General features: G+C 42.4%; 1 protein-coding gene across 1 annotated transcript in view; it reads right to left on the bottom strand.

Moving 5' to 3' along the window:
• Positions 1-21,000, bottom strand: part of Kiaa1217 (KIAA1217 ortholog) — a 241,203-nt gene extending 220,203 nt beyond the window's left edge. Inside the window, exons 1-2 of the mRNA XM_090319023.1 lie at positions 20,580-21,000; positions 10,025-10,308 (exon numbers count right to left, since the gene is read on the bottom strand). Coding sequence (XP_090175149.1) covers positions 10,025-10,308; positions 20,580-20,649 — 354 coding nt within the window. The 5' untranslated portion in view covers positions 20,650-21,000. The remainder of the gene's footprint in view (positions 1-10,024; positions 10,309-20,579) is intronic.
• Between the last annotated feature and the right edge of the window lie 3,075 nt (positions 21,001-24,075).

Raw genomic sequence — 24,075 nt, 5'->3', positions numbered from 1 at the left:
CTCAGACTTTCCGAGCCTGCTGCTCACGTGGAAATCCTACCTGTCTCTTTCAATGAAACTATTTTGTCTACTGCTAAAATTAAAATGAAAAGAAAAGAAAAGAAAAAGAAGCATGCAGGAAAGCATACCATGAACAGCAGCACACTTGGCAGACTTTGAACCCTTATGATTCTCATGCATTTTATATTCAGTACACTTGTGTAGGAGAATGGCCTGTTTCTATTGAAATGTTTAAAAACAAAATGGAAAGAGAATACAACAGAAACTGAGGCAAAAGGAAGAGAAGCGGGGGATACCAAATATGGAATCAGTCAGCTATAAACACAGCTCATTCAAGCCATTCACACATCCACTCTGGGTTCAACAGTAGAGGTGCTGTGGAAATAGAATCATTGACTGCCCTAGAAGCGATGTCAGTAAATGCTCACAAGGCAGTCTTCTGCATAGTCTTCTACAGCAATCTCTTGATACTTCAGCAAAGTACAAGACCCCTCTGCACACTGAAACTCAACCCTTTGCTACCTCCCCCCACCCCCGCAACTCCAAAAACATGGCTCCAAAAACCTTTGCAGGGTTTTCAGCTATCTCTTGGAAATCACCAAACAGAAAATTAACTAACAGGAAGAACAGAGTTGGTAAGACAAAGATGATGAGATGTGAGTGTGAAGGAGTGTGACAGTAAGTTTGTGAACCCAACACAAGAAAGATGCTGGGGCGGGGGGGGGGGGGGAGGAGGGGGAAGGCGCAGGAATTTGGACTAGTGGTAGAGTGCTCCTTTAGCATGCACAAAGACCTGGATTCAATTCCTTGGTACCAAGTACCCAGAAAAGCCAGAAGTGGTGCTGTGGCTCAAGTGCTAGAGCATTAGCCTTGAGGAAAAACCCCAAGGACAGGTCTCAGGCCCTGAGTTCAAGCCCTTTTGTCCAATGTTAAATCATTTTTTCCCACTGCTTTTCTACTGCTCTGACCCCTCCCCACCCCCCAGCATAGCTATGCAATAGCTATTACCATTTCCTACTATATGCCCCATAGAACATGAATCCTTATAACAGATATTTACTGGATGCTGGTGGCCCATAACTATAATCCTAGCTATGCAGGAGGCTGAGACCAGCCTGGGTAGAGACTCTCTAAGCCTCTTAGTTCCAATAACCACCTCAAAACCAGAAGTGGAGCTGTGGCTCAAGTGGTAGTATCAGCCCTCATCAGAAAAAGCTAAGCCCTGGGTTCAAATATCAGTACAAGCACATAAAAACAAAACAAAACAAAAAGTCCACACAGTAGAATGGGTAAAATGGATTTGAGAAATTCAGTTTTCTTCTATGCAGTGCTGGGCTTCGAACTTATGCTACTTCCCCAGCTCCATTACTGAATATTTAATTTCTCCTCCACCTGTCCCTGTCCTCCACCTGAGATTTACTCATGGTATTACTAGTATATCAGTCCTGAAGGGTGGAAATTCATTTGACTACTTAACTAAGAGTTATCTTCTAATTGGGAGGTCTCTCTCCATTCCTCAAGCCATTAACAACCTGCAACCTAGGGATCTGGAAACATACATTTCCAAATGTACAGCATTGTAAATTAGTATTTCTACCATTTCAGGTCTACTGGGCCTGGCTTTCCATGCCCGTCTCTCCATGAGAGGAGTTTGTAGATAATCAGTATCAGTGGGAATATGTGCAAGACAAATTCTGCATCTATGTACTGGACTGAAGTGCATAGGCTTTTTTTTTTTAACTCCCTCAACACTAAAAATTTCCATCTCATTTAGTCTAGGTTTCACTAAAAACTACTTTTCAATTGTCTCCTGACACTTCCTAGATGCTATGCTTTGACTCTTGTTTCTCCTCCTCGATTTCCTATGGACTCTGGACATCCTTTAGCAAGTTTTCCAATAGAGCTTCATACTGGTGTTTTGCAGAGCTCCTGATACAGCAGTGTTCTCAAGATGCTCTCTCCTGTTCTATAACACTAATTAAAATGAAAGCTACTGTGGATGTTAGTGGTAACCAATTAAACATGAGCCAAAAGCTATGTGTTAAGAATGGTCCCCATTGAGAATTCTTTTTCTATTTTCCTATATTCTGTATGAATGCCAGCTAGAAGCCAACTTTTAAGTAAACCTGCAATCCTTGGATTTAGTTTTGTTTGTTGCTAAGACCATATTGCAAGATGCCCTACCATGCAATAATCTGAGTAATATGACAGCATCACCCCCCATGTCTTTTTAGCATTATCATGATTAATAATTACTAATTTTTAGTGGTGCTGGATAGGCATTTACCTAGGGCTTCACACAAGTTAGTTAAGTCCTCTAGCCACAATCTTCTATTTATTTTTTATTTTTATTTTATTTTTTGCCAGTCCTGGGCTTGAGCTCAGGGCTTGAGTACTGTCCTTGGACTTTCTCAAGGCAAGCACTCTACCACTTGAGCCTCAGCACCACTTCCGGCTTTTTGCTATGTATGTGGGGTACAGAGGAATTGAACCCGGGTCTTTGTGCATGCTAGGCAAGCACTCTACCACTAGGCCAAACTCCCGGCCCCGTCACAATCTTTTAAGTCCCAATTCAAAATGTCATTCTTAAATGGAACCTGGTGGCTAATGAGCCTGTAATCCTTGTTACTCAGGAGGCTGATATTGAGGGTCATAGTTCAAAGCCAGCCTTGACAAAAAAGTCTGAGCCATGTTTATCTCCAATTAACCAGCAAAGAGTGGAAGCATGGCTTGCACAGTAGTATGCTAGGCCTTGAGTGAAAAAATCTAAGCAGGAGTTCAATGTCTTGAGTTCAAACCCCAGTACTGTTATAAAACAACAACAAAGTCAGAACTCTGGGAAACACTACCAGCCTACTGCTATCATCCTTTGAGTATCATTGCCTTTCTTTTCTCTGTCTGTCTCTCTCTGTCTCTCTCTCTGTCTGTCTGTCTCTCTCTCTCTCTCTCTCTCTCTCTCTCTCTCTCTCTCTCTCTCTCTTTTGGTTGTGGGACTTGAACTCTGGGCCTGGGTGTTTTCTCTGTCATTGCTTTGCTTAAATATTAGACATTCTTCTGTTTTTATGTTTTTCCTATTGTTTTTCATCTTGTGTAAATTTACATGACTACTGTATCTGATCCATAACCACACACTCAATTCCTTTATACATAGTCAAGATTATCTGGAAGTTCTCTAAGGACAGAAATGTTTTTATACTGATTCTTCCAGTCCTCTCATTCTGTGCTCACATGGCTTAGGATGTCATCAAACACATCCGTGTACTACCGGGTCTGCTTTGGTTATTCTTCCATTTGCTGGGACAGCTCTGCCTCTTCTAGCATTTCCCCCAATGCCATCCTTTGTCAGTTTTCTCCCATATTTTTGTCACTGTGTTCTTAGCATCAAATCCTTTTCTTCTCCAAATTGTTACAGAAAGCTGATACTTTATTCATTCTATGATTCCCCCCTGAATCTCATGCTACTATCCTTGAGCAGACCATGTATCAAGATGGCTTCTGCACAAGATAAAAGCAGCCAAAATTACAAAATCATTACAAGGATAGCTTCTCTGAAAACTTGCCCAGGCAAAATAAGAAACTTTGCATGTATGAAAAATGCAATGTTTGGGGCTGGGAGTTTGGCCTAGTGGTTAAAGTGCTTGCCTAGCATGCACGAAGACCTGGGTTCGATTCCTCGGTACCACATACATAGAAAAAAGCCAGAAGTGGTGCTGAGGCTCAAGTGGTAGAGCTCTAGCCTTGAGAAAGTCCAAGGACAGTGCTCAGGCCCTGAGCTCAAGCCCAGGACTGGCAAAAAAAAAAAAGAAAAATGCAATGTTTTTTATGTCATACAAATACATATCACAAAGAATGTAGGCTTGTTAAGTAACAGAACCTAGCCCATCCTGACCAATACTTGAGGTTTGATGTTCTATGAATATATGAGCATGCATTTCTTTTTACCTTTTAAAAAAAAAATCATATAATTGGAGGGTGGGGGGTTTGGCCTAGTGGTAGAGTGCTTGCCTAGCAAGCCTTGGTACCACATACATAGAAAAAAGCCAGAAGTGGTGCTGAGGCTCAAGTGGTAGAGCTCTAGCCTTGAGAAAGTCCAAGGACAGTGCTCAGGCCCTGAGCTCAAGCCCAGGACTGGCAAAAAAAAAAGAATTTAAAAAATCATATAATTGGTATTTGAATGGGGCTAACTAGTATTGGAAAATAGTGTGCGGAAGAAAGAAACTGCCAGATGCAGCCTGCATACTCATCTCTGGCTTGTGATCTCAAATGCCCTCTATACAAAAATGTATTACTTGGTTTATCTTGTAAGTGTGTGGCCCTCACTTTTCAGTTTGTGGCTGTGGGACCTACCACAAATCCCTTTATATCATAGGTGTTCTAGGATGGGAAATGTGTGACCTGGCAATGATTTCCTCTCTTCCATTAACCCTGCTTTTCTTCTGGAAAGCTTCCTGGGCATGAAGGCGAGATCATGGTCAGAGGAAGGTCAGGGAGTGCTTAGCTCATGTCACTTCTTTAACTCATCTGCTCATTCCTTGTTGTTATATATGCTTGGTCTCTAAAGCCAGATCATAGGTCCTGACCATTCTCTATTTTATTTGAGATGAAGAAGCTATTTTCCCACCTCCCATTTTTAATATATTTCATTATTTTCTATGAGATTGATGGTATGGGAGACAAAATGCCTTTATTTGATCAACTCGAAGTGAATCTGAAATAGACCTGCCGTTCTAATTCAACTTACACTTAAAACATCTCTTGTTCTTTGCTTTCATGATTCTTAAGATAACCAAGTCAGGCATCTATGATTCATCCCTATAATACTAGCTGAGGCTAAGAGGTAGGAAGCTGAGATCTCAGAGCAGGGAATTTGAAGTCAGCCCAGCAGAAGAATCCTGAAGACTGTCATATCCAATTAGCCAAGGATATTCATTGCACACAGATAGCCAGGGGAGGCTGGCGGGGGGGGGGGGGGTTCGGGGGGAGATACAATGGAGGCTGCACCAGTGGCGGGGACTGGTAGAAAAGACCAAAGGCTTCAGACCTTCCTGACTCTGTCTCAACCTCTTAAGGCTCACGCTATCACCTTATTTCTAAGGTGTTAAATGTTAGTTACCTTTACATCTCCTTTGTTCCTCTGTATTGAACTGAAGAATTTATCAGACTTCCAAGCAGAAATATCACACATAGAATTGTAATCACAAAGAAGGTACGATATACCTGTGAGTAAATTAGAAGTTCTATGGAAAGCCAAGAAAAAAGATTAAAAATATTTTTTCCAAAAAGGATTCTGAATAAGAGTAGAAAATTATACGTAGGCAGAAAAGCCAGAAGTGGTGTTGTGGCTAGCCTTGAGAAAGCCCAAGGATGGTGCCCATGCCCTGAGTTCAAGCCTCAGGACTGGCAAAATAAATAGGAAGATAAATAAATAAATAAAAAGCTAAGCAAGAGTGTGAGGCCCTGAGTTCAAGCAGGGCCAACACAGAAACAAGCAAAATGGAAAAAAAAAAAAAGAGAGAGAGAGAAAGAGAGTAAGAGAGAGGGAGAGAGAGGGAGAGAGAGTGAGAGAGAGAGAGAGAGAGAGAGAAGAAAGAGAAGAAAATAAGGTTCCTGTCTTCCAAAAACTTATCTGAAGCAGTAGAAACAAATATAAATAAAATATCATGATCAGATAAAATGATATAAGATTTATATTATATATAAGATACATAAGATATTGGTACATAAGATATATGTACCAAGGAATTGAACCCAGGGCTTCGAGCATGCTAGGCAAGCACTCTACCACTAAGCCACCTTCCCAGCCATTAGAAACTTTTGCAAAAGAATTTAAAATATGGGTTTTGAAATAAGAATCTTTTAAGATAGTGTTCTAGGGACACTACCTACCAGGAGAGAGTAAAGCTAAGAACTGGCTGGGAGAAAGGTTAAAAGGTTCCTTAATGCTTATGAGGTAGATTCTATTATCCCTGGATTCAAGAGAGAACTGAGACCCAGGAAGGTTAAGTCACAAGTTCCAACTCATACAATTAGCATTCGGAGAGGGCAGAATTCCAGCTACCCCAGGACTTCTCAGTGTGGCCCACTACCAAGCCCTGGAGCGCCTCAATTGGCTTCCCAATTAAAAAGGCTTAGGAATGTGAAAGCAGGCCATAATTAGTACAGCTACTCTTAGGCAAACAAGTACTTGTCAGTAATAAGGTTTATCTGTATTTTTTTAAAGGACAGCAGAAAGGTGTGTAACTTAACTTTCAATAGTTTAGACTAAAAAAAAAATCTCTAAGATTCTTAGATTTTCCTGCTACCAAGATTTTAAGTAAAGTGGGGGATACAGATACAGCTTTTCCAATATCCTATCCTTTCTTCTCCACAGCCAGCTAACAGAGGGACTGATGGTATTTAGATCCTTGGAATCTAGGAGAAGGAAAGGACAGAAAAGGGGATAACGGTATTGTGAACCAAAAAATTGAAAAGCTAGAAAAGGAAGTGGTGCTCTCAGGAAGTCCATACATCATGGCATTGCTCATGCCTGCTGTTTATAATGTTGGCTGAGGTTTTGCTTAAGAAAGCAGCACAGCAGAGTGAAATGTATTTGTATATCAATATCTGTGTGAACAAGGCTCACATCAGTCATCCCAGCATCCTTGGGAAGCAAAGACTAGGAAGATTAAGGTTGGAGGCTAGCCTGGGCAAAAAAAGTTCACACCCGCCCCCCACATCTGAACCAATGACTGCTGGACTTGCTGATGTGCACCTGTCATCTGGCTTCAAAGGAGGTACAAGGAGGAAGATTGTAATCCAAGATCCCATCTGAAAAATAATGAAAACAACAACAGGCCTCACCTGTGCAGCACCAGCCTAGCAAGCAGGATGCCTTGAGTTTAAATTTTAGTATTAAGTGGAAAAACAAAAGAAAAGAATACACGCTGGGCACTGATGGCTTACATTTATATACATTTCTATAATCCTAGCTACTTGAGAGGCTAAGATCTGAGAAGCACAGTTCAGAACCAGTCTGAGTACACAAATCCATGAGACCCTTCTCTTCAAATAGCGAGGAGAAAGCTCAAAACTGAGGGGTGGTTCAAGTGGCAGAGTAGCAGCTCTGGGCAGAAAAAGAGAGCCAGATGTCCTGAATTCAAGCTCCAGTATGGGTGTATACACACACACACACACACACACACACACACACACACACACACACTACAAAAACAAAAACTCCTGTCTCTTTTGGATGGTCTCCATGAAATACGAACTTTACTGAGAGGCAAATGTGGCATCAGTTCATATGTACTACTTACTACTCTGAGAAGGTATAGCTGACCAGCCATGGCAGATTTTCATCCATGGTGGAGCTGAGGTCCCCAAACCGTAGTCATTTTTCAGTTGCCACCTTGTATCCCTTACAACCTTTGGGTTATTACAATTAGCTCCTCTCAGAATAGTTTCATCCTGGCGCCGGTAGAGTGCTTGCCTTGCATGCCCAAAGACCTGGGTTCGATTCCTCGGTACCACATACATAGGAGAAAAAAAAAAAAAAGCTGGAAGTGGTGCTGAGGCTCAAGTGGTAGAGCTCTAGCCTTGAGAAAGTCCAAGGACAGTGCTTAGGCCCTGAGCTCAAGGACTGGCAAAAAAAAAAAAAAAAAGTAAAAGTTTCATCCTAAGAATGTGTCATCGCAGTAATATGAAATTATGAATAAGAGTAGTAATTGGGTTTTTTTTGGGGGGGGGGCTGTTTTTTTTCTGAGAAAGTTTCACTATATGTAGTCCAGACAAACCTAGAACTCAATCTTCTTGCCTCAGTCTCCTAAGTATTGAGATTAAAGGTTTGTACCACTACACCCAGCTATAACTAATATATTTTTAACATGGAAAAAGATACCATTTTTGATAAACTAATTTCCCAGCAACATTAATGTATTTTAACTTTCTAAAAGAGTTTTTCTCCATTCTCATTGAACTCATTGTTTTTTCTTGTTTGGGGCAGTGTTTTGTGTTAGGGATTAAAACTAGAAATTCCTGCATCCTAGACAAGTACTCTGTCACAAAGCCATATCACCAGACCTCAAAATATAATTTTATTGGGCTGGGAGTTTGGCCTGGTGGTATAGTGCTTGCCTAGCATCCATGAAGACCTGGGTTTGACTCCTTGGTACCATATACATAGAAAAAGCTGCAAGTGGTGCTGTGGCTCAAGTGGCAGAGCACTAGGCCTTGAGAAAGCCCAAGGACAGTGCCCAGGCCCTGAGTTAAAGCCCTGGGACTAGCACATACACACACACACACACACACACACACACACACACACACACACACACATATATGTATATATATATATGTATATAAATATATAGAGATATAATTTTCTTAGTTTTTTTTCCACCCTTACACAGTTCCCACATTCTTAACCTATGTATTGCACTACACTGCTTAAATTTAGAAGCCATGACCTTCAGCTTGAAGAAGAATAAAATAAGCAAGCAGTCTAAGTTAGCCTTACCTTAGTTAAAATCCTAATGTCCATTTTGTTTGTTGTTAAAAAATTGTCTTATTTTATTTATTTTATTTGTGCTGGTACTGGGCTTTAACTCAGGGCCTGGACATTGTCCCTTAGTGCTGTAACAACTGAAGCCTAGCTCCACATTCAGCTCTGTGCTGACTAGCGTATCAGAGACTTTCCTGCACAACTGGCTTCGAACTATGTGATCCTCAGATCTCAGTCTCTCCACTATCCACTGGCATCTGGGAAATCCTAACATTTTCTTGGCAAATTGTGTACTGAGTATGAATTTCCTTCATCTGAACAGATAAGGACAAAATGTAGTATTCCCCAAGAAAATGACAGAAAAAGACATAGAACTCAGGGCTAAAGTCCACAGTGACCTACCCACAGTCAACAGAAAGGACTAGCATTTTCTGTGCTTGCTTAAACTACAAAGATAACCTTTCTTTTCCTAATTACTAAGGAAGTAGCCTTCCCTGAGATTCCACAGCCCTTGGCAGGGTGATCAAAAAACAAACTTAAAGCTTTTGACAATCTGATAACGTCTGTAGAGTCCATCAGAAACATAAAGGTTTGTTTGTTTGTTTGTTTGTTTTTTAATTTATTTTTTTTGTCAGTCATAGGGCTTCAGCTCTGAGCCTGATGCTGTTCCTGAACTTTTGTGCTCAAAGCTAGTGCTCTCTCACTTTGAACCTCTGTTCTCCTTTCCAAGATAAAGACTTTTTTACCAGACTAAAAGCCCTGAGCAAGTCTCTCTGGCTACAAGTGTGGAAAACAAGAATTACTGGTCCCCCAGTTCCTCCTCACCCAGGGCCTAAAAAGGCTAAGTGCCCCCAGCTACTAGACTAGCTTCCTTAAATTCACAGGGCAATCTGATGATATGACAGTGAGGTCACACTCCTGTGACCCCTAAACTTTCTGGGTCACTAGAAAGGTAACAAAAACAACCTGAGGCATAGTGGGGTGATATCCATGTAGTTGTCAAGATATGCAGAGAAAACAGGTAGCTGGAGACAGTGGAAAGGAACACATTTCGGCAGGGGAGAAAATGGGCAGAATCGAAAGCCCCAGGTCAGTGTAAGGAAGTGATTAGCACAAGTCTATCCTTGGAGACTCTGTTTTGCCCTAATAATAGGTTTCTGGATTGGGGCATTCATTTCTTCATCTTTTTGCTAGCTAATTGGAGATGAGTATCGAGAATGTTGAGCACTAGTGGCTCATACCTATGACAGTCCTAGGTATTCAGGAGGCTGAGATCTGAGGACTGAGGCTCAAAGGCAGTCCAAGCACAAAAGTCTCCAATTAACCAGCAAAAAGCCTGATATGGAGCTGTGTGGCTCAAGTAGAATAGTTGCCTTGAGTAAAAAAGCTAAGTGAGATCTCCGAGTTCAAGACCCAATTCTAGTACAAAATAAAAACAAAAACAAAAAACAATTTAGTCCTGCCAAGCCAGAGGTTACTTCTCTTTCCCTTCTGTTGGTGAAAGAATGAGCTATGAAAGCAGAAAAGGCACCTTCGTCATACCTGGTCTCGTAGTCTCTCTTGGTGACCCATGATGGCAGTGGCGTGATGGGGATACTTCTGCTTCAGATGCTCTAGGAAAGCTTCTCTCTTTCTATCCATCTCAGATGTTTGCATGCCCAGTATTTCTTTGGAACTTCGGGGTCCACCTAGAGTATGTCTCCTTGGGATATTTCGAGCAGATTTGGAAGTTGAAGCTCGGTTATTTCCATTAGAAAGACGTTCTTTTGTCCTTCGGCATTCTGCATCTTCCAGTGAGGTTACCTGTAGATTGCCTTTGTCATGTTCTGCAAGATGAAACACATAGAATCCACAATTAATGATTTCACCAAGAAGTCACAGTTATAGAACACCAATGACCTTTTTTCCCTTTCTTCCTTTCTGTTCTTAATTTCTTCCTCCTGTTTTTGCTTCCTTTCCTTCCTTCTTTTTTCTTTTTGGTAACGAGGAGAAAAAAATATCCACAATTAGAAGAAATATTAAAAATTATACTTTAGAAATAAAAGATGTTGTGGCAAATTCTTAGCTATTTCTGACTGTCCTTTCCCTACATTTATTCCAAACAAGAACAAGTTGTTTGTAGGCAATTAGGTAACTCTTTACCCTTGTCTGTAATCATAACAAAGTTAACGGCAGTGATTCTTAGTATTCTGTATTTTTAATTACAGCTTCATCTTAGTAATATGCTTTTATATAACTTTATAATCTTTCTGTCTCTCTCTCTCTCTCTCTCTCTCTCTCTCTCTCTCTCTCTCTTTCTTTCTTTCTTTCTTTCTTTCTTTCTTATTTTTGTGGGTCATGGGGCTTGTCCTTGGGGTTGTCCCCGAGCTCTTCAGCTCAAGACTACTGCCCTACCCATTCAGCCACAGCCCTACTTCCCATTTTCTAGTGATTAATTGGAGGTAAGAGTCTCATGGTCTTTAGTGCCTGGGCTGGTTCTGAATCGCAGTTCTCAGATCTCAGCCTCCTGAGTAGCTAGGATTATAGGCGTGAGCCACCGCACCCAGCTGAAGGTGGTTTCTGAACATATGTTCAATCGCCATCCTGTACAGGAGTCAGATAGACAGATAGATGGGAACCACTCACGGATTCCTTCTCCATTAGTATGTGCCAAAGAGGGAGAGGTAAATGATGGGTATGAAGTAAAGGCTTAGGCACATTCCACTTCAAGTGGACTTCATTTAAAGCACACAAAGGAAGTAGCTATAATGTCTTGACAGCTGTGAATAGCTAGCAGTCTCCAAGTGAGTTTCTCCTTAGATCATGAATGATGCACAAGGTTGGTGCTTAAACAAAAAGGACTTTGAGAATTCTCTGTCTGTCCATCTGTCTCTGTCTCTGCTCTTTCTCACTATTGTGGTCAATGTTGGCCTCAAACTATCTGATTCCTCCTGCCCCCATTTCCCCTTTGAATAGCTGGGATCCGAGCTATACACTAGATGAGCTGTCCAATGAGACTATTCCAGTTAACTGAGAACAGGAAGTTAGTTACATCTTTGAAGTGCCAGGCTAGAGGGAGAAAGTAAAGAACACTGGACAACCACTTTGAAGTTGGATAGACTTTGGTCAGAGAAGGTAGAATAATGTGTCCCTGTCCCATGAAGTCCCCAAAAAGCTGGGTCTTGTGAGTCCTGGCTTTCATCCAATATTCAGAAGGTCACACAAATTTGACCTCTCTCTAATTCATCTTTCTTCATTAATAAAATGGAGATGACTGAACTAGTTAGTGGTAGAGATGCCAAGGGCTTTCCACCCCTAAAGGCTTTGAATCTATTCTAAATTTCTTTCTTTCTTTTTAAAGTAGTAAGCTTCCAATAACAGCTCAATTGCCAAGAATATATCTTTTTATATGACACTTGAGTTCATCTGCATCTCAGATAAACAGAGATTTCAAACTTGACAGCAGTTCTATAAAATAACAGGCGCCCAGAGTTTCGGCATGAACTAGCCCTAAGAGCCAAGGTACTAACACACTTTCCTTGTTCTTTTCTAGAAATGTCAGCATCTAGGACTCTAGGTTGAGACTCCCTTTGGTTAGGCATAGAAATAGGTTCATCACAGGCTGGTTTCCTGATCCACTTTTCCAAAACTTGCTGTGTATTCTGGGAGACATTCTTGTTTACCCTTCACTTCTCATTACTTCTCTAATTATAGCATCTCCATCAGACACAGATGAAGAAAGGGAGGAAAAACACAGCTATGGTAGTGAATACTTCTACTGTTGAGCATTTCAGCAGCAAGGCGAAGAGGGTAGAAGAAAGTTGGGTACTGGTAGTTTACTCTTGTAATCATGGAATGATTTTTCTTCTGCAAGGTACAGAAGTAACAAAATGGAGTGCATGAAGTAAGAGACAGAGCTGAGGGTGGAGCTCGCTGCTGAGTCCACTGCCCAAAAATAAATTCAATAAACAAAGCTAAATGTAGAAAAAGCTGAATCTAGCATTGATAAATACATGAGCGATATGAAGAGATTTAACTGTCTTTTTTGAATTTGTGTCATACATGCATTTTTTAAAGAATTGTTTTATCTGGCGCTTGAACTCAGGAACTAGGTGTTGTCCCTGAGCGCCTCAGCTTAAGGCTAGTGCTCTATTGCTTTGAGCCAAAGCACCACCTTTGGTTTTTGAGTGGTTAAAGAGTCTCACGGGTCCTTTTTTTGCCTGGGCTGGCTTTGAACTTCGATCCTCAGATCTCAGCCTCCTGAGTAACTAGGATTATAGGTATGAGCCACTGGCTTCTGGCCATACATGCATTGTTAATTGTTTTTTTTTGCCAGTCCCAGGGCTTGAACTCAAGGCCTGAACACTGTTCTTGAGCTTTCTCAAGGCCTAGTGCTCTACTGCTTGAGCCACAGCACCACTTCTGGCTTTTTCTATGTACATGGTGCCAAGAAATCCAACCCAGGTCTTTGAGTATGCTAGGCAAGCACTCTTACCACTAGGCCAAACTCCTGGCCCCCATACATGCATTTTTTTCATATATTTTTTATTCTAATTAATAGAAGGGTTACCTGATATTTGCCAGATAGATGGTGCATTAATTCCCATACATTGATACCCTTTCATATGTCTTGGTCCCCATTTCCCTCCCCCCCACCTCCACCCCTCATCTTGTTTTCCCCCCTTCCCTATCCAATTTCAAATAACTAAATACAAATATATCTGATATATCAGGTAACAAAGTGAGATACTGTAACAATATGAGATAACCAAGGGACAGCAAAAGATATGAGAGATAACATAGTACATTAAGAACAACAATCATTCATTATATGGCTTATGTTTCTATATCCTAGAGGTCCTTTCATTTAGCGTCCTACTATACCATACATGCATTTTTATATTAGCTAAAATAGTTACATACTTGATTTAACATTGTTGATCTCTCCCCCTCCCCGTACTGAAGTCACCCCATGGATGCTCTATCCTTAGCCACACCTCCAGCTTTTCATTTTTCTGGCTAATAAGAGATGGACTTGTGGACTTTTCTGTCCCAAAGCTGGCTACTCAGGCTCCTGAGTAGCTAGAAATACAGGAACCAGTGAGCCACTGGTTCCAAGCTTAAGTGGGTTTTTAAGATTACTTTGACATATTAAAATAATGTACTTTTATTTCAGTTATCTAGGACAGCCAGGTTACTGAACAGACTAGAATCTGGCAATTTTTTACATGGACATAACACACACATCCTCACATGCTCCTATAGAAAAGTTCAAACTACACAATCCCAGCTGGTGGAAAGTTGCATTCTTCCTAACTATAATGTCTCCTGCCTAAAGCCTAGGAGCTATTCTGAACATATGAGGCAGAGACAGCCTGAACAGTTCTCTCTTGGAGACCATAAAAGGCTTCCCATTTTCTTCCTTAATATAAACTGGGAAAAGATCTTTAAATAAAGGGGGCGGACCCTTTATACACTACCCCGACAATAAAAAAGGGGGAGGAAATCTTGGAGGTCACTGTCACTCTTGTATCAACATTAACCTTTGGATCACCCCAAACTGCTGTATTCTAAACCTTCATTCTTATCTCCTAACACTTAGCTCATCAATCTTCCATTGCTTTTGTCCTTTTTCTCTGTGTTCTGGGTCTTTTTTTTTTTTTTTCTAAAATGTCACTAGATGCTTAACAAGGCTTCATGTGATTTGGAGGAAAGCAAAGACAGCAGCAATAGTTAACAGGACTGGAAGTTTGCAGTCCCCATCTGCCTCAGGTCCCACCACCAGGCACCTGCTCCACTTTCACCAGCACCAACAACCAACACTTCTGGTCCCCACAATACCATCACCACTATCATCTCCTTGCCAGTCAGTTTCTTCCTTTGCTTCTGTCAACCCCCACACCTGTGCAAGAAGTCACAAACCTACCAAATTTGCCACTGAGGGGGGAAGGGGGAAAAAATGTGGCCTCTTAGCTAAGGAGAAAAAACAAGCAGGATCACAAATAAGAGACAGAATGGACAAAGGACATGTTGTCACGATTCCACAGCCATGGAGTCAGAGATCCAAGTCCCACCAGTTCTTCATTCATTCACAGGAATAGAGAAAAGCTCAAGTGTGGAGAATCCAAGTCTTCCAAACAGAAATATAATTCTATTTCTTGTTTGAAATGCATTCTGGGTACTAATATTTAAATATGGGTGTGTCTTGCTCTTTGCTATTCTGAGAATCCTGGTCTCACAAAATAAGCTGGACCATGAAGGCAAGGCTTGAGAGATGAGAAAGGGGCTCTGTTTCCTCTTCCTGCCCCTCCCAATCTCTGCAGAGCCCTACAGCCTTCCTAGGAGGTCATGTGGAGAGGGGCAGAGAGCAAACAGGAGATGAAAATGGAAAACAATCCCTTAGACATTCCCCAGAGCCCACGAGGGGAGGAAAAAGCAGAAAGGCTGGTAAGACATTCCTCAGCTTTCCAAAGGACTCTGGAAAATAAAGGTGCAGGGGGGAAGGGGCATGGAAGAGGGGAGTAGAGGGAAGGGGCACCAAATAAGCAGAGGATTATGGGAACCTGGACATCCAAAAGAAGATACCCATATGGCAAGCTATGCAGACAGGAAAGTGTAGGAACCGCAGAAATTGGCTTCTTTACTCAAGTTACTCTGGCTGGATCAGCTGACCCATGGCTTTGTTTGATTCACACATCCCACACCTACTGAAAGCCAGTGATCATGCAAGCACATCCTGAAGATCCCTTATTTTAATTCTATTTTAATGGTGGTGGAGAGTAAGCTCACAGCCTTGTATAGGCTAAGTATGCCCTATCACTGGGTGCAGATTACACTTTGAGGTAATACTGTGGGGATAAAGAAGTCCTTAGAAAGACGCCCTGGTGGCTGGGAGGAAGATGTAGTGTCTGAAGCAGGTTAGAGATGTTCTTGCTTAAGGGGAGATATGGTTTTGTCTGGCTGTTCAGCCACTCTGGGCTAACCATGGTAGCTGTAGTATATGCATCTAAATCATCATATTCTCCTGCACCTCACACAGGAAGTCTGTACTCCCCAGTTCCTTCACCTCACAGGACCTTAGACTACCTCTAGTCCAAGTTACATGAGCAGAAGTAATATGAGACACCTTTAGTTCCCAGACCTCCTGAATAATCTTCCACATTCTCTCCCTTTACTCTTTGGCTAACTGAATGCAAAGAATTCAGTAGAAGGAAGCCTTCTGAGGGATGGAGACACCAGACAGAAGGAGCCTGGGAGCCCATCAAGGCAGGAACATAACACTTCATTGGGTTTGCACAATACATTAACCCTGACCATGCAAAGGCACCAAAATTAGTGTGTTGTTACAACTCATTGTGGTGTAAGAAACATACTCATTTAGATGCTCACAGGCTCTCTTTTCAGCTCCTTTGACACGATTGTAAAGAGCACCACCAGAGACAAACTGGTATGGAAATTATAAATGAAACAAAACACTTACATCCCTCTCCGCTTAAAAACTGAAATTGGAAATGGAAACAATCCCTAGTATACAGCTTAAATAAAACAGAAGTCTTGCTCTTACCCAGAAAAGCATTCTTGTGGCAAATATTGATTAAAGTTGATGGATTGATTGATTCATTCATTCATTCACATAGATATTTTTGGAGTGCCTGCCCCATCCACAGAAAGAGTTAGGAGACATAATAGTGGAATTATGATCAAGGTTGACTACTCTGGTTGTGGTAGTATATGCCTCTAATCACAGCACTCGAGAAGTACAGAGCTACCAGGAGCTGGTGGCTCACACCTATAATCTTAGCTATTCAGGAGGCTGACATCTCTTGACTTGAAATCAGCTAGAGCAGACACACTTTTGAGGTTTTTATCTCCAATTAAGAAGCAAAATCCCCCTGAAACTAGAGGTATGGGTCAGGTGGTAAAAGGCTAGCTATAAGTGGATAAAGTAGAGAACTTCAAGCCCTAAGTACAAACCTCAGTACTGGAAAGAGGGGAAAGGGAAGGGGAAAGAGAACGGGGAGAGGGAGAGGGGCTGGAAAGGGAAGGGAAGGGGAAAGTGGAAGGAACACAGGCAGGAGGACTGAGACAAAGCTTGCTTGTGTTACATAAGGTTCCAGGCTAGCTTGGGAGTGAGAATCTGTCTCCAACAAAACAAAACAAATTCCTCTCATCATGGAGAAGTCTACTTAATAATCAGAAGCAGACTACAAACAAATAATGTGCAATCTAAATGTCGGGTGGTGACAAGTGCTTTGGCAAATGAGACAGGACAAGGGGACAGAAAAGGATGAAGCTATTTTAGAGCACAGACCTGCATGTCTGTCATTCTCTTGGCTGGGAGGCCACCAGACGGCATGGGGAAGCAGGCAGCTGGACAACCACCTGTACAGAGCTTTCAAGACCTTGGTGGCCAGGGCAAAAATCCTCACTCAAGGGCTGCAGTGGGCAGACAGAAGCATCCCAAGGGAGGCTGCTTCCCCAGAACCCCACTCAGGGGCCCAAGGCCTTGAAAGGGAACAGGAGAGAGATTCCAATTCCACCCATAATTGCCAAGCGCCTATTCAGCACAATACACTCAGTGATACACTTCTGTGGTTATTTACAAACTAGCCATGAAACTCTTACAGATTAGAACTCTTCGTGGGGAGTCACACATACCAGCTGGCTCAAACAGCTCTGGATGACAACTGTTGCTCAGTGAAATTATTCATACTGTTCTCTTTCCCTCTCCAGGGTTCTCCCCTCTCCTTATCTATAGTAGGTCAACTAACTCAAAGTATATTCGCTTTTCATTCATCCAATGTTTTTGTGGAGTGCCTTCTCCATGCCTGGTGCCCTGTAAGGTGCTGGGAGTGCAAGGGTGAATGAGGGGTGGTCCTTTCCTTGGAATACTACACTGTGATTGAGTGAAATACATGCATGGGGGAGAACAGTCGGACTTATAGACATGAAGCATTATGGGTGATACTGGCGTCATGGATGCTGACCTCCCTTTCTGACTTCAGGCTGACCAGAATGAAGCCTTTCCTTGAAGCATCATATTCACCCAGGGCAGGATTGTACAACTCTAACTGGGAGTCTTTTGTAATCTTTCTAGTCACCCCATCCCAATCGCCTTGACCTCTCAGTGCTGGTGTGTCCCAGGTACATTCCTCAGGCTTGCCCTTCTGTACTCAGATCCAGTCTTAGCACATTTCTCATAGTCCCTAGACTTTTTCAACACCAGTCATCAACATCCAAATTAAAGTCAACATCTCTTGACCTGATGAACTTCTCAAGATTCATACAGGCAAAACATCATCTACTACTCTGAAATGCTTTCCAATCTTCCATCCTTTTGGATCAAGATAAAACAAAAAACAAATTATCTCTGGCCCTTCTTTTTCTCATATATCTCATACTCAATCTTTTTTTTTTTCAAAGTTTACTTATGTGGTATCAGGGGATTGAACCCAGGGCTTCATGCACTTTATGTAATCACTCTACCACTAAACCACATTTGCAGCCCCTCATACTAAGTCTTTTAACAAATTCTTTTATTTTCTCCTGCTAGTTCTGGGCTTAAAGTCAGGGCCTGGGTGCTGTCCCTAAGCTTTTGTATTCAAGGCTAGCACTCTATCACTCGAGCCACAACTTCACTTCTGGCCTTTTTAGTAGCTAAGATATAAGAGTCTCACAATTTCCTGCTCAGGCTGGCTTTGAACTGTGATCCTCAGATCTCAGCCTGTTGAGTAGCTAAGATTACAGGTATAAGTCACCAAGACCTGGGTAGCTAATTCTTTGGACTTTACTTTTCCACATACATCTAGAAACTGATGACTTGTCCAAATTGGCTAATCACCATCTGGCCCAAACTAGCTCTGTCCCCTGCCTGGTTTTCTTCAAAAACCTTCCAAAAGGGCCTCCTTGACCATCCCACAGCCCCTCTTGGTTATGCATCCCCTGTAATCCAGAATCATCTTTCAGAAGACAAGCTCAAGTGCTCAAGATGTAGCTTAGTAGTAGGGCCCTCACCAAACATAGGTGAGGCTCTAGGTTCTATTACTAGTGCACAATTAATTAATTATAATTAAAGACAAGTCCCTACTAGCAGCTCCTTATCTCTCTTGAAATAAAAGCCCAAATTCACAAACCTGACACTTGGCCTCCTCCCACCTCCCATCTTTTCATATATATATATGATATCAATTAAAATGTTAATTTCTGGTATAGGAATATTTGTGATTATATTTATGCTAAACAATTTATTTGAAATTCAAATCAAAATTAGTATTTTGAGTTGATTAATCTGGCATCTCTGCAACCTAATGTGCTCTGTATTTTGTTTGTTTTATTTTTATTTATATTTGTATTTGTATTGATACTAAATCTTGAATTCAGGGCCTTCCACTTGAACTTCTTGCTCAGTGCTGGCACTCTACCACTTGAGCCACAGCACCCCTGCCAGCTTTTTGCTGGTTAGTTGGAGTCAAGAGTTTCATGAACTTTTCTGCCTGGGCTGGCTTTGAACCACAATCCTCAAATCTCAGCGTCCTGTGTAGCTATAATTACAAGTATGAGCAACCAACTCATTGCTTGATTTTATTTATTTGTATATTGTTGGCTTCTACTGTTCCACCTCAATCTGGTCCTTAGAATATTAATACAGAATAAAAGCAAGTATTTCTGAAGTCTGATTCTTCAAATTGCTGTATCCCTTAATAGCTCAGAGCAACAAGAAGCTCAGTATTCTTTAAATGAATAAATAAGTGAAGGAAAATCAATGAATTGCTCTGGTTGTTTGAAAGTCATTTCTTAAATTGCTCCTATTCTAACTGCTCCCTCTAGAATCTGGGTTATTTCTTTCAGGGCAGTCCCCAGTAGTTGAATTCCTGCAGTATGACCTGGTCTCACTCATCAAAGGAGAGGGGCCCTATGGTCTGTATGGAAGGGGTGCTTATTATTTCCTGGATTCCACAGACCCTGGGGACCCTCAAAAAGTGCTCTGCTTTCAAAAACAGATAGACAAACAGACACAGTGTCTTTTCTATGGTTAGGAAGCTTCAGCTTTCCTGAGTTTGACTGGGGATTTCTCACTCATCCTGGTACTTTCTGGCTTAGGCTTGCATTTTCATGAGTCATGTGCTACTTCCCTTTTTGCATTCACACACACACACACACACACACACACACACACACACACACACACCTTTTCCCTTGGGCACAATCCTCACTCCCACATACAGCCTTGCACTTCTGCACATCTTTGTGTTACTAGCTGGCCCCTGGCTGAACCTGGGAGAGGATGGGGAGAATAGGGAGACCCTCCCTGTTGAAGAAGCAGCAGTGGGCGAACATTCTGCCCATCCTGTATGGATCCCATTCTAGACTATGGCATCCCAAATGTCAGACCCTTCAGGGGCAGAGCATCCCCCTCGCCCCCACCCCCTCCTTGCACAATTTCTTTGGAACAACTTAAGCTTCTGGAAATTCCCTACGGAAAAGACAAGTCTATTATAAACACACAATGAAAAGGAAACTGCCTGGAGAAAACAGTACTGAAGTTGCCTCCTAAATGCTAAAAGTTTTGAATGAAAACCCATCTACCCCACAGACGACCAGATAATTCAAACTATTCTAATCTCAAAAAATAAAACATCTCTAAACTGTGATCTAACTAAAAAAAAAAGAAGAAAGAAAAGAAAATCTGCAAAACTGCAACTCTCGTTAAACTCCCCAACCCAATGAATGGAAAAGCTACTTTGCAGACACAGTTTCACCCAAACCAGTCCTTCAGCGCTCAGCTCAGCCTGCATGGGAGGGAAAGTTATTAAGAAGCCGCTTAGGGCTTTATTTGTCATAGACCAGAGATAGCGCACACACTGCCGGCTACAAATGTGCCAACACCCATCTCTTTTGCTACTTAAAATCTTTCCAGAGATACAGTGAAGTCCAAGAAATCTCAGCTTCCCACTCAGTTTGGGAAACGCACTACCTCCAAGAAAGAGACTTTTTGTTGTTGTTTTGTTTTGTTTTTTGCTTGTGCCAAGCGCCTGATCACTAGATTATAAAAAGCAAAGCCATGCAGGAAGGGACACGCGTCCCTCTAAGTCCAGCTCTGAATGGCTCAGTTACTCACCCTGAATCGCTCTGCTGTCTGCGGGGGAAGGCAGGCTCGGCTCACATTTCTGGCTTTCATTTTCTTCCATTGTCCCTGCCGGCCGCCCAGGCTCTTCTGTCTGTCTTTGGAAACTTCAGAACACAGTTCTGAAAGCTCCCAGAAAGCGCCTGGAAGGGGCCAGGGGGAGTAGAGGTGGGGAGGAGGGGATGGGAAGGGAGGAGTGGGGAGGAGGGGACCCTGTAAACCCCACCCCGAACTATTCAACCACTCCGGGGCAAAGTCTCCCTTGCTGGAGAAAACTGCATTCCTAAGCTGGGGCCTTGCTCGTCCCAGTCCCGCCGTCCTTCTGTCCCTCGGTCTGTCCGCCCACCCACCGATCGGCCCTAGAGGTGGCGGCTGTCCCTGCGCCCCGGCCGTCCTCCGCGCACGGCTTGGCGCGCGCTCGCTGCGAGGCCCCAACAGGTGACAGGCCCGTCCTAGCCGGGACCCGGCCGGCCTGCTTCCCTCCCCGGTTACCGCATTTTCCTCCCTGGGAACCCAGCAAGGAAGGAAAACACTTCACACATGATTAGGGACAGGAACTTTTGCAGCAAGCCAGGGCCCTGCCCTCTTTCATTTCAGAAGCAGAAAAGAGCCGCCCATCTACCTATTCAGAAGAGCACGCTGCAGAACCTTCAAGTTAAGAGAAATTCCTTTTTAAATGTTGTTGTGTTTTGTTTTTAAAGAACAACAGCAAAAATCTTCTGAATGGTGTCAAATAAAAACTCCCCCTACCTCCTCCCCCTTCACTAACTTTTTAGGGACCCCTGACATCTAAGAAGAGGTTTTACGATTTCCACACAGTGGGTTTCAGTCCCTTTGCTTGGATTTCTTTTTAAGTTTTCACTAACTCTCCTTTATTTTCTGACTCCTCCCCTCCCCCACTCTACCTCCCATCTTGAACACACACACACACACACACACACACACCCCTAGTAACTTCAACGTTCTGAATCTCTCCAGTTAATTACTTTAAAACCTCTGAAAAGCAATTAAAATGCATTTTTTTCCTTCTGGATAGGCAGACTTAACATCTAACATATTTACTCTCCTTTTAAACCACCTACAAATATTTATTTTGTTCTTTACCCAGTCCTTGAAAAACTGGCAAATTTCCCAGAAAGTGAAAAATAGGAGGCACAATGTTCACAGAAAAGGATGGGAAAATAATCTAGGCAACTTTGGCCCTGTGGTTTCAGAGATCTCAATGGAAGTCACTGGTAGGAAGAGTGTAGTGTTCTAATACTGAGAGCCCGCATCATCTGAGGGAAGCAGCAGCCTCTTGGCCATACCCTGACCCAATTTCAGGCCCATCCAGGCCAAGTTTTACCTTGATTTAGATCAGGAATGTGTACAGAACAATAGCAGCCCTGTGTGCCAGAGTTTGACCTTGAGTCACCTGTATGTTTTGGCAATAACTAGGGGACATATTTTGGCCACTTCGGACATAAAAATGCGGAAGTCTATGAAGGACAAAGCCGAGACTCATCGGGAAGGAGAGGAGGCACAGGAGTGGTGATATGCAGAAAGGGCTCCTTGACTCCTCACCTGATTTTTCTTGAAATCCAAGAGGATATAGTGAACTTTACTTCCAGAAAACTAAAGCCAAGGCTTAGCAACACAAATACACATAATTGGGTTTACCAGGCAGAATACTTAAGGTCTCTATGACTTTGGGACACAACAACCTGGTAATTTTGCTGAAAAGAGGAACTGATCTTACACAGGTTCTAGGCTGGTGCCCTGTGGCAAACACCCCATGACTCATTATTTCCTTAGATACAAAATGTTCCTGAAGAAAGACTCTTCTGTGTTCAGGATCTGGGATCCAGATCATCTTGATTTTTAGATAGCTGTTGGCCGTTTGTCTTCAGGTTGTTAATGCATATTGATGGCGTAGGAGCACTGCAATGTCAGTCAAAAGCCTTCTTGTTTTTGTATGGGAAGAGCTCCCTCTTATCAGTCCCACCCCTGACACTTGACACAGTACAGGAGCTAACCCCGCAGATGCTGAAGGAAGTATATTTAGTGGCCCGGAGGAGCCACTAGCATCCACCACAGCAGCCCTGTACAAAGCAGTCTTCCTGGCTACCGATCCAGACAGCAAAGATCCATTTGTTAATCCAGACAGTGCTATCTGCTGATCCCCAGACTGAGGAAAATGGGAGGAGTTCCAATCATATAACAGTACTCATGCTGGTAGATTTCCTCAGCTATCTATGTGCCCATGCTTCTCCAGGTGGATAGTCCACAAAGCAAGGCTCTTTAATAATGATATATTGAGAAAGATAATTAACATAGATCATCAAGGATCATAATAACACATGTATTTATATCAAGGAACATGAAATCCCCTCCCTTCCTTCTCTCTCAGTTTCTCTCTCATTGGGTATAGGCGTGAACTCAGAGCCTGGGTGCTGTCCTTGAGTTCTTTGTGCTCAAGCACTTGAGCCACGTGCTAGTTCCAATTTTTTGAGTGGTTAATTGGGGATAAGAGTCTCACCAGGACTTTTCTGCCCAGACTGGCTTGGAAAGGCAATCCTCAGATTTCAGCCTCTGGAGCAGCCAAGATTATAGGCAGGAGGCAATGTCAGCTTTATGGTACGAGGGTTTGAACTCAAGGTCTCCTTCTGACACTCCACCACTTGAGCCAAGTTCCCAGCCCTTTTCTGCAATGGTTACTTTGCTTTTTTCTCAGGCTCACTTCTAGACTGTAACCCACCGATTTTAAGCTTCTCATCTTAGTTGGGATGATGGGGCTGTAACACACAACCAGCCTCAAAACATACTCTCTCTCAAACTTTCTGGTCATCCTATAGGGAAAAGATTTGCTGTATATGTTTTGGGATTTTTATTATTGTTCCTTCAGAACAGGAACAGAATACACTTGAAAGGTTCCTTATTTATGGTACCCATTGTACAATGAAGTTCCCTAAAGCACAAATCCTGCTGAGAAGTTTCCTCTGATCGTTTCTTTGGGCAATAGCCAGCTGTATTCTTAAATCTACCTATACTGGACACCTCAGAACTTCATGAAAATGACTATTGTTAGTGCTGCTTTTGGGAAGATACTCTTCCTTCCAGAAGAAACACTCTTTGTATGAACAGTTCACTGTGCTTTTTCATTGGATTTCCATCTTTAAATATCTTTATCACAATCGAATCTCTCTAGTGTCATCTTTTGAGGTGTCCTGGGAAAGAGGAAAGGACTTGAATTGCGATTTTCCTTCCATCATATGAAGAGAGCTATAATAACGTCAGGGGGCTAGATTTTCAACTACAAAGGGCAAAGGTGAAAGGTTCCCTCCCTCCACTAACAGCTCCACAGAATGTGTTTCATGGCTTAAAGTGAACACATTCATACCTCACATGCACCACAAACATAAACACACACACACACACACACACACACACAGAGTTATTAAAAAGAAATGACAATGAAGTAGTAAGATAAGAGAATACTGTAAAGGTAATT

The sequence above is a fragment of the Megascapheus bottae genome, chromosome 26, assembly GCF_031878675.1.
Source record: "Megascapheus bottae isolate mThoBot1 chromosome 26, mThoBot2.hap1, whole genome shotgun sequence".
NCBI classification, from domain to species: Eukaryota; Metazoa; Chordata; class Mammalia; order Rodentia; family Geomyidae; genus Megascapheus; species Megascapheus bottae.
This window is presented reverse-complemented; position numbering and strand designations above follow the sequence as displayed.